The following is a 12,240-nucleotide window of genomic DNA, read 5'->3' as shown; positions in this document are numbered from 1 at the left end:
ACATAAAAAAATAAATGGGGAGTGTTAGGTAAACAATAATTATTTTGAACAACATGAACAATCACCAATCAAATAAAAATATATTACACTTTTAAATTAATCATCTAAATCTTAATATTAAAATAACTATCTGTATATCTAGTAAAATGAACATCCAATATATCTATTGTTCACATTATTTAGTATTTTTATTATCTACCTATACTTTTCCAAAATATAATGTATACGAAACACAAATCACATCATAATGATATATACTTTCTCATACTTTAATTAATTAAACATGCACGACCCGCGGCATACTGCATACCCCCACGGCGTAATACTTAATTCCCTTTCTATTTATACGCACATAATCATAATCATCACCGTATTACAATCCAAACAAAAATCATTTGATCATCAGAAAAAAAAAAAAGAAAGAAAAGAAAGCCAGATAACAACATCAACAACAAAAACTCGAGCACTCAACTATCACAATTTTCACATAGTTTTATACAATAGTATCCACTCTAAGAAGATACGGAATGCTACTAATAAGCCTAAGTAAAATCCATGCACCACGGGTGTTGTATTTTCCAAGTGAGGATTATTGTCCGCAAAACGTTTGGGCATAACAGTTGGGTATAACCACGTCAGCTAGCATCCACAGGTCCATGTTGTTATTGTTTTTGGCGTGCTATCATTGTTGTTGTTAAGGTTGTTCGAAAAGACATCATCACCCCCCATTTGGGATGGTTGCTCATTCTCCAATCCAAGGAGCCATTCAAGACCCGACATCTGCTGTGTCAGGTTGAATTCCCATCCCTCCATGCTTCCATCATCACTGTCAAACGTGGCAGAGAGAGGTGTTAACATGGGAAATTGGGTCTCATCGCTAAGGCATGGTTTCTTAGCCAATGGAAGGACTTCGACGCCGTTGTCCTTGATAGTATTCGGAAAATTGAGCTTGGCTTTGTTTCCTCGGATGTGTATAGCAGCGATGTCGTAGGCCCTAGCAGCCTCCTCGGCAGTGTTGAAAGTGCCGAGCCAGACACGGGCCCCTTTGTGTGGATCCCTTTTCTCCGCGGCCCACTTTCCCCAGGGCCTGCGCCTGATTCCCCTGTACACGTTCTTAAGTTTCCTCTCGGGCTGCTTCTTATCTTCTGCACCACCAACCACCATTTTTTCCATTCCTAGTACCTCGTCACATGCTGCCACTGCCACACATGAACAAGATCACTAATACGTTATAAACCCACCTCGCACAACTAAACTACACAAAGCTTTATAATTTTCTTTTGGTGTTATTTTGAATTAAAAAATTACAAATTTTCATCCTCTCAAGTATGTTTTTACTTTTCGGTAATGTTAGATAAAAAAAAAATAAAAAACCAGCCAAAATTTATTTTATTTGGCATTCATTAATTATCACTGCGACAATTAATGAATGCTAAATAAGATAAAGGAAAAGTATATAGAACCAAAAGGTTATTAGCCAAAAACTAAATAAAACCACATTAATTTATATTAATAATTAATTAATTTTAAATTTTTTAGATTCAAAATTTAAAAAATTTAAAATTGATTAAGTAAACCTAATTAAAACCTATAAAAACCTTCCTCTTTTCTCTTACATTAACCTACCCACCTCCAACAATCACACAGACCCCTCTCTTTCACCGTCAGGCCCTCTCCACCTCCCCACCGCGACCCACTCCTCATCTATCACCGACATCTGGCTTGTCGGATTCGCCACTGTCGACAAGAACCGTTTCTCTTTCGCGAACCAGATCGGATTCAAGGTTATATTCATATTTCTTTTGGTTCTTTATGTTCTCCTGGGAGTTTCTTAACTATTATGATCTAGTTCCCTTCCATGGAATGCGCTCCTTTTGTGTTTGGACACACTCTTTTCTTTTTTTAAAAAATATCTATAATTATTAATCTCCTTGGAGATTTGAAATGAAGGGAGAAGAGAGATTTGCTTCCTCTATCTTTTCCTTCTAATCCAGAAAAATAGAAAAAAAATTTTCAAGTGGCCTTTTACTTGATCTTTGCCATGTGCTAATTGGTATTTATTATTTGCTGCATTGTTGAAACACAGGAGTTAAACACTGTCGAGGATTTCATCACATTGTATGAAGAGATTCTACCTTGTACACAATCGTTTTGGGATATTAGGTGCCATTTTGATGATTAAAGAGACTGTAAACTACACACTTGATCTTAGTTAAAAGGAGTCCTTGAACAATTACAGAAATATAAAAAAACATTCATTTAATATGAAAAAAAACATCCTAATACTTAACAAAAGAAATATCCAGTTATATTTTAGCAAAAATAATTAAATATCTATAAAATTTAAAAAAAATTATGAAATTCTTAAAGAAATAGAGACATTTACATTTGTAATACAAAAAATTCAAAAAATATATAAAAAAACATCCATTTAGTATGAAAAAGAAATATTCTGATACTTAGCAGAAGAAACATCCATATATATTAACTCGTAGAGATTTTAAATTTATCCAAAGGTATTTGGCTGATTTTTGACTAATACTCTTTTGGTTCTCTAGCATTATTAAAATTGAGCTATGTCTAACAATGTGTATGTATTTGATTTATTTTTTTTAATTAATTTCATCAAATACGCTTTTGCTTTTAATGTTGAAAAATCCAGTTATATCACCTTTTCCTCTGCTTTTTTTTTTTAAATTTAAAAAAGAAATAAATAAAATTCATACCTTTGAAAAGGAACAAGGCTTGTTACTTGTTAGAGAAAAAGTAAACGTTAAAGAAATAGAGAAAATGGTACCAAAAAACAGAGTAGAAAAAAGATATTTTCATGTCCCGTTAATGTCAAACAAGTGAATATAATGCTTGAAATTAATTCCATCCTAAGTCATTCAAGCCCATATCTACCACAATAATCCACCAAAACCCCAAAAAGCTGATAGATAAAAAAAGATGAAAATATAGAGTTCTCACCATTATTTTGCGTTTCATCTAATTTTGTTTAATGTTAAAAAAATAAAAAAATTCTTGAACTCCTTTTTAGCTCCCAATACACGGTGAATACTATGGTGCCTAAAAAGTGATACGTATTTACTAAAAAAGGTTAAAAAATAATATTTAATTTAAAAGATATAACAATAAATAATTTTTAAAAAATCAAAATTTATTACAAAAAGTAAGTTAGGCAAAATTTAAATCCTAACTCATAGACAATTTATAAGCATACATAAAAAAGAAAATAAAGCCAAGAAAGCTATATACAAATTAAAGGAAAATATATGATCCAAAAATAGGCCAGAGCATAAAAACAATACCTTTGTTGTTGTTATCTCCTGGGATCTCAGGAAGTGGTGACTGAACCTTGTTGTTGGGGTTGGTGGCGGCAGCTACAGCGGTGTCAAAATTAAGGAAATCGAAAAAAGGGTCTAGCTCAATTTTCGGCCAACTCAAAAAATGAGTGTAGTAGCAGTGAGAATCGTTAATACGAATTATAAAGAACTTATTTTAAACTGGATTTTTATTATAAGTCTTTTTGATAAACCAAAAATTTTATAGTTACAATTTTGAAGTAGCAGTGAGAACTGTTAATACATTGGTCAGCTCAGATTGTAGTCTCGGTTGTAAGTCCTACGTGAGGCAGTGAATTCGTTGGTTAACGAGGGTGGTCCTGTAACTCACAAAGTTCTAACCATAAAATGGCTAGTTTATTAAGACCGATGAGTAGTTTAAATTTAGGAAAAAATAATTCTTTAGTAGTAAGAACAGATAATGATGAAGCATCCACCTCTAGAACTAAAAATGAATTAGAAATAGCTAAGTTAGAAGAAAATTTTCATAATTGGAATATACCTATAATAGATAAAGATGAAGTATATAAAAAGAGAAATTTGTGGGAAGGTAGAAATTATGAAATTAATATGTTAGAATATTGTAAACGCCCAAACAAGTAGTAATAAAATTATTACCATTTTAGAAGAGGATAAGCTAAAAGCACATAGTGACAAAGGGTACAATTTCATCCATATAGGATTAATACAAGTAGCAATAAAACCTAATTTTAGAATAGGAATAAATCTTCCTATATTATTGACCTTAAGAGATACCAGATTTACAGATTTTAAGGATTCATTAATAGGATTATTAGAAAGTAACTATCATGATGGATCAGTTTTCTTTAATTGTTATCCGAATTATGCTATGAATCTAAAAAATGAATATACTTGGCAAGCCTTAAATTGCAAGTTCGATATGATGAAAAAATTATAAATGAAAAATATGATCCATTTGAAATAATCTATAGAATATATTATAAAATTACTAAGGTTAATTATAATTTCAAGGCATTAAAACACTCCTCAAAAGATGAGACGATAATTATGCATGCGAATATAAAAAGATCTAATATACAAACTCCTAGAAAATTAAGACATGAAGAATTAATAAACAAAATGCTTGAGGAATGGGTAATACCTGACGTTATTGAAGAGCCACAAATAGAAAATACTAGATTAAGAAAAATAATAAGAGAAGGACCAGATATTAAAATTAGGATGAATAGATCCCAATCACTAAGAGTTTCTGATGATATTAAAATTATTAGTCATAAAAATTCTATAGATAATTTATCAATAAGAAATATGGATAGTATTATAGGAATTAATAACATAAGGCCTCATATAGCCACTCCTATATATAAAATACCTTCAGAATTTGATCCAAGGAATCACAAATTTTATTAGTAATTATTAAGGAGGAACCTTTTGAGATTGATAAAGAATGGATAAGACAAGACTTTAATGCTGATTATAATAAATCATTAAAAAATTAGTATTTTACCAATCATTCTGAAAATAAAGTTATTAGATTAAGAGAATTATTCTATGATTTTATAAAAGGAAATAGAATTAATTTATATTTCTTTGACTGATACATTAATTATTACTCTGAAAATAATAAGAAACTATGTCCTCTGACAAAATCAATTGTTGTATTGAAAACAAGCTCAGGATCAATAATAGAATCTGAATATCCCCTTAAAGAAACTATTAAAATACCAGTTGAAAAAGATTTAGAAGTCGAAGCCACACCTTATAAAAATAGCAATGCAGAAGAAAATATAGAAAAAAGAGATATTAAAAAATTACATCAACAACTAAACTTTACTAATACCATGTTAGATATAATAAAAAATCAATTAGGAAGAATGGAAAATATGGAAAAAAAACCACTAAAGTAGAAAAACCTATATATAAATTACAGAATTTAGATAATATTAATTTAAAATCTAAAGTAGAAGAAGAAGTTGAAGAACTAAAAGAAAAACTTAGAAGTATTTGTCTAGGAAAAATGACGATTAATACCTTACAAAAGGAAGGAGAATTAGAAATAAATAAAATATCTCATAAAAAAATTTTTCCTAAAACAAGAAATTATTATCCTAGGCCATCACCAGTAGATATAGGCTCAGAAGAAAGAACACAATTAGTACAAAACAGTTTCTTCGGATCAAATTTAGTAGAATGAAATATAGATAGATTAAGTGAACAAGGCATTTTAGATCAAATGTGTAATATGACTATGGCTGCAACTGCTTATAAGATGAGAAAAGCTTCCGATAAAGAAGCAGCTATCATGATAACCCAAGGATTTACAGGACAATTAAAAGGTTTGTGGGATAATTTTCTCAGCATCCAAGAAAAAGAATTAATTATTAATAGAATTAAGCAAGAAGATCAGTTACCAGATGCTACATCCACATTAATATATACCATTATTAAAAATTTTGTAGGAGATCCCAGTACTTTTAAAGATAGGATAGGAACTCAATTAATGAATTTAAGATGTCCAACTATGTCTGATTATAGATGGTATAAAGATGTCTTTATGTCAAAAGTTACGATAAGAGATGATGCACATGCACCTTTCTAGAAAGAAAGATTCGTAGCAGCTTTACCAAAGTTATTCTCTGAAAAAGTATTACAAAAACTACAAACACAGCTTGGGACCCAGATTTTCTATAACTCATTAACCTTTGGACAATTGAATAATATAATAATACAAACAGGTATAGAAGTATGCACAGATACCAAGATACAACAGAAAATAAAACAAGAAAGTATCATGGGAAAAAGAGAGCTTGGCACGTTCTGTTATCAATATGGAATAACTCCTGAAAAAGCACCTAGTGGTCAGCATAAAATTAAAAAGAAAAAATTCTATAAAAAACCTAAAAATAATATAGACAAACATCTTTATTATGAACAGAAACATTATAGAAAAGCCTATAAAAATCCTAAAGAAAAACCAAATCTTCTAATAAGAAAAAACAAGTAACATGTTGAAAATGTAAAAAGCAAGGACATTACGCTAATAAATGTACAACAGAACAAAAGATAAATAAAATAGAAAATAAAGAGATTAAACACGCTTTGACAGCCATATTAATCAATTCAGAATCAGAAGAAGAATCAATTTATGAGGATTCTTTTAAAATTGAAGATTATTTTATACAACAATTAGACCTTATGTCAGAAGAAGAAAGCTTTGAAGGAAATAGTAGAAAAAAAGAACAGAATAATTGTTTAGGAATAGGATTATCTAACTGTAGAAATTGTGAAAAAACTGTAAATGTTTTAAGTAGAGAACAAACTTCTACACTAGTCAAAATAATAGACAAGTTAGAAGATACTCCATTAATAGATGAGTTCATAAGACAATTAGTTGAGTTAATTAAAAAAGAAGAAGAAAGTAATCAAAAAATAAGACCAATAGAAATAAAAGAAATTTATAATCGTTTTAAAAACTCACAAGAAGAAGTTTCCCTTAATTCTCTCAAAGAGGAGATAAAAAAGTTAAAAAGAGAAGTTTCAGAATTAAAGTAACAAAATATCAATATGAACTATAGATTACTAAAAATAGAAGGAGAAAATACAATAAAAATCTAAGAACAAACTTTGCAAAATAGTAATAATAATAAAACAGAAGAAATAAGTAACATAATAATTTTCGAGAATTATATCAACATGGGACCAAAAAATTACATAAATATACTAACTTTATTAGTAAGCCAAAAGTAGTTCACTACGATAACTTTAATTGTAGGAGAAGAAAAATTTGATTTCATAGCTAGGTAGATTCAGGAGCTGATGTCAATTGTATACAAGAAGGGTTAATACCTACAAAATACTATGAAAAAACTACAGAAAACGTTCTAAAAGCAGAAAATGACAGAATGACTATAGATTATAAATTGTCTAAAGCAAAAATTTATAAAAATAGAGTATACTTTGCCACTACATTCTTTTTGGCAAGAAATATATCTAATTAGGAAATCCTTTTACTTTATTATTATATCCCTTTAATGTCGACATCGACGGAATAACTTGTACACGAATCCCCAATCATCCTGTCCATTTTGAATTTCTCACTAGACCAAAGCAACATGAGCTCAATATGTTACAACACCTATCTATACAAGTTAATGTTATGGAAAAAGAAACAAAGCCAGTTAACTATTTAAACCAAAAGAAAATTTTATAACATCTACCAATTCAAATTAACGTTATAGAAAGAAAAACAAGGCAAATTAATTATTTAAATCAAGAAGTTATATATAAAAGAATAGAAGAACAATTACAAACTCCTGAAATACAAAATAAAATAAAAAGAATTAAAGAAAAAATTAAAAAAGAACTATGTAGCCTAAACCCTAAAGCTTTTCATCATAGAAAATTATACGAAATATCTTTACCATATGAAGATGGGTTTAATGAAAAAGATATACCAACAAAAGCAAAACCTATACATATGACTAAAGAATATTTAGAATATTATAAAAAAGAAATACAAGAGTATTTGAATAAGGGATTAATAAGGCCTTCAAAATCACCTTGGAGCTGTACATGCTTCTATGTGATGAAAGCATCTGAAATAGAAAGAGGTGCTCCAAAATTAGTTATCAATTATAAGCCTCTTAATAATGTATTAAAATGGATTAAGTATCCCTTACCAAATAAAAATAATTTAATTACAAGATTAAATAAAGTAAATATCTTTTCAAAATTTGATTTGAAATCAGGATATTATCAGATTGCGGTAAAAGAAGAAGATAGATATAAAACAGCTTTTATAGTACCTTTTGGATATTATGAATGGAATGTAATGCCCTAAAGATTAAAAAATGCTCCAAGCGAGTTCCAAGAAATAATGAATAATATATTTTATCTGCATATATAATTTACTATAGTATATCTTGATGACGTCTTAGTATATTCAAAAGGAATAAATCAGCATATATATCATCTAGAAAAATTTATGAATATTATAAAAGAACAAGGATTAGTTTTATCAGAAAAGAAAATGAAAATTTTTATAACTAAAGTAAGATTTTTAGGATATGAAATCTATCAAGGAACTATGGTACCTATTAAAAGAGCCATTGAATTTCTAGATAAATTTTCAAATGAAATAACTGACAAAAAATAATTACAAAGATTTTTGGGATGTTTAAATTATGTGGCAAAATTCTTACCTGAAATAAGGGTCACATGCAAATCTTTTTATAAGAGACTAAGAAAAAATCCACCTCCATGGACAGCTGAAATGACTTCTATAATAATAAAAATAAAAAATGCAATAAAAGAAATACCCTGTATAAGTATACTAGATCCATCAGCTAAATTAATTGTTGAAACATATGCATCAAAATTAGGATATGGAGGAATTCTTAAACAAATACCTCCTAATAGCTCAAAAGAACAAATAGTAAAATATCATTCAGGAATTTGGAACCAGACACAAAAAAATTATGCAATAGTTAAAAAAGAAATACTTGCCATAGTATCATGTGTTTCAAAATTTCAAAAAGATTTATTTAACAAAACATTTATAATAAGAACTGATTGCAAAGCAGTCGCAAGATGGCAAGCTATTTTATCATATTTTGACTTTACTATTGAACATATAAAAGGAGAATTAAATTCACTCCCTGACTTTCTTACTAGAGAATTTTTGCAGGAAAAGAATGGAGCAAAAACTAGCCTCCAGTAAAGATTATGGCCAACCTTTTGACCAAATAAAAGAAAGAAAATTACCCATTACTGTTGTACCAGCAAAACAATTATCATTAAGACCTATGACGATGTCACAGGTTGTAAAAGCATCATCATCATCATCACCTTCTAAGAGCTCTTTAATTACTACTAATAATAAATTCACATTATTACAACCATCTGATCTATATAACACTCAACCCTTGAAAGAACAATTTTCTTACTATGAAAAACCCAATCCTATAAAAAATATTAACCATCAAAAAAGAATGGTTCAAGAAAGACAGAAAAACCCTATATAAGACTATTTTTTCAAATACTTTCCATTATATTCCTATTAACCCACAAAAAACTCAAAAATTCTATGAATTCATATTAGTAGACACAAGATCCGTTGAATTGACACATTATAGGGATTCCAATACCAAGTAGCCTATTTATTCAAAAATAAAAATAATAAAAATATTATCTTTACAAGAGTGGAAAGTACCCCCATATTAGTCTAAGAGTTTCTCGTTAAAGTTTGAACCTCAGAGTTATACCTACTATGATTACCAGGAAGCCTGGAATCATATCTTATTTCTATCTCCAAGTCCCCATTCTTGGTTCATTTGGTTCAGAAAAGGGATATCATTATAATTTTCCAAATGGTTCTAACCATGGTTCCAGAATTTTGGACCAATAGAAGCCTTCTTCCCAAAAGAAGCCAGCATGGCGTATGAATATTTTAAAAGCATGTCATCATTTTTACAAGAATACAAATTTATTTCATTCATAGCCGCCATGGGAATAAGCTGGATTATGACATGGGAATATGACTCAGCAGCATATGAAGAATGTCCAAGCATACAATATTTGGTAAGAGTAATAAAAATAAAATGGTGGAAGAAATATGATATAAATCTACTAAGAAGAGCAGCTATTGATTAATGGTTAACAACATCACAAAAGCGTCCAGCAATAACAGCCTCAAGCACCACCAATAAACACATAGCTTATAAAAAAGAGACCCAATTTTTAGCGTAGAAGCGACAAATTATGGCAGCCTTAGCGGCAGCAACTTCAGAGGAAGATATCCAAAACTCTCTACAAGCAATACAAACAGTACCTCTTGGAGAAGACGAAGAGGTCTAGTCCAGCCTGGCTCATTACTATCAAGACTCTCAAGATCCATTCGAAATGTAGTAAGAACTGTATCAATGTAAAAGCCCAATAGTAAAGAAAAATGATCTCAGTAAAAAAAATTAGCAAACAATAAATGTCGGCAAAACAGTAAATGTCGGCAAACAGTAAAAGCAAACAGTACTGTCGGCAAATAGTACTCAAACAGTAATCATTTGGGGTTTATAAATACCAAAGGCCCCATTCATTCAAGATCATCAAAAACTTGAAAGCTCAAGAAACCTCACTACTCTTATATCTTCTTACTTTATATATTCTCCAAATATTTGTAATCATCTTCAAGAATTGTATCAACTTTATAAGCAATAAGAGTACAAGTTCATCTTTGTAAGTCTACTACCTTTCTTTTCTTTATTGTTATTTCTATTCTTATAACATGAAAAAGTTTCATAAAAAGGCTTAAATCTTTAAAGCTAGTTAGAAGAAACATGAAAATAAGAGTAATGGCAATAAGAAGAAAAATAGGAGAATTAATAACTGAATCTTCAGATTTAACAATAGAAATAAAGAAGATAAATAAGAAAATAATCAAGACCAAAAAGTTGCTACAACAGATTAAAACCATAAAATCAGTAAAAACCGTTAAGAAAAGCATTAAGAATAAACGCATTCATCATGTTAGAAGAATGAATTATCTTCATGTATAAAATATGATACGATTTTATGATATACAATCAATAATACAAGCCCTTAGATCTTTACAAATGGATTCTGAACCTTTACAAGATCCTTCTTTACAAGTACAAGCTCAACCCATACAAGTCCAACCTTTATATATATCGTTTACAGTGTAAACAGTATTGAAATGTATCTCGTTTACAGTGTAAATAAGATATATATAAGACAATCGCAGCAGCTATAAAAGCATGTGTAACCCTTGGTATTTTTCACAAACTTTTTTTCTCTCTTTTGTGTCTCATATTTCTCACGAATTCAAGGCATTAATGCCCAACAATAGTCCATACATAATTGTGCCGTGCCACGATCACGCAACCACACTAGCTTCAGTGTGAAGGACTTCTTCCTCTGCGCAGCTTGCTGTGCCGCCACCGGAGGCCTGGCACCAAGCAACTGCTCCACCATGGCCCACGTCTCTGTGCCGTGCCACCTACCGAAGTCACGAAGGCACCCCCAACGGGTTCCTGTGCGCGTAGGCCTAGGTGGTACGCCACGTCTTGTAGGGTGATAGTGACCTCACCCCACGAGAGATGAAACGTGTACGTCTCCGGACACCATCGCTCCACGAGTGTCGAAATCAGGGAATTGTCAAAAGTGAAGTCCCTGAGTGGCACCGTGTCGCCGAATCCGGCCTCAGCCAGATACGGGACGATGGCGTCCGGTGGAGGAAGGGTATGGCTGACTCGTCAGGGCAGTAGAAGGTAACGCCTCTGTGGAAAAAAAATATTTTTTAACTTATAAAGAAATAATAAAAAAATTTTGTAGTCTACTAAAGAACATAGAGCTACTTCTACTTAAGAACATACATCCATGTTTCTAGTCTACACATGTCTCTAAGTTACATATGCCAGTAAGCAAATCCTAATTAAGTTATAACAATCTTACACAAACAAATACAGTTCTAAATTCATCCTACAGACCAATCCCTAAAGCATTTTACTCAGTGCTTGTCACTACAGGACTACCCTAACAATGTCCACATACTTAGATTAACCAAACAGTATGCAACTAACCTCGAAGTCGGCTGCCCCAGCGTAATGCGATGTCTCGTTCAATCTATTGATGTCTCCGTCGTTCCCCGCCTGGCGTGCCATCACCGTATCAATCTCAAATATGGTAGGAAACGATTAAAAGAGGGGAGAAAGAGCTTGACTAAGTCAAAAAGGGGCCCAGATATACGCTGTAAATGAGTTATACTTATAGGCGCGGTACGACCTTATCTCTTTTACAGTGTAAACGAGATATCCGCGGTGCAGCCGATGTGCCTTATCTCGTTTACACTGTAAACGAGATAAGACTAAGGTATTTAAATTGGTAAATATTTTTTAAATTA

The 12,240-nt window shown here is 30.8% G+C and overlaps 1 protein-coding gene across 1 annotated transcript; it reads right to left on the bottom strand.

Annotated features, from left to right (window-relative positions):
- Positions 1 to 320: 320 nt before the first annotated feature.
- Positions 321 to 11,312, bottom strand: LOC107620416 (uncharacterized). The gene is made up of 5 exons (XM_021114095.2): positions 11,195 to 11,312; positions 10,156 to 10,238; positions 3,557 to 3,624; positions 3,312 to 3,442; positions 321 to 1,199 (listed from the first exon to the last, which is right to left on the bottom strand). The coding sequence occupies exons 1-5, from the start codon at positions 11,310 to 11,312 to the stop codon at positions 640 to 642; spliced, it is 960 nt and encodes a 319-aa protein (XP_020969754.2). The 3' UTR covers positions 321 to 639.
- Between the last annotated feature and the right edge of the window lie 928 nt (positions 11,313 to 12,240).

The sequence above is a fragment of the Arachis ipaensis genome, chromosome B10 (genome assembly GCF_059453495.1).
Source record: "Arachis ipaensis isolate K30076 ecotype BB chromosome B10, ASM5945349v1, whole genome shotgun sequence".
NCBI lineage: Eukaryota > Viridiplantae > Streptophyta > Magnoliopsida > Fabales > Fabaceae > Arachis > Arachis ipaensis.
The sequence above is the reverse complement of the archived record's forward strand: the minus strand, read 5'-3'. Positions and strand labels throughout refer to the sequence as shown.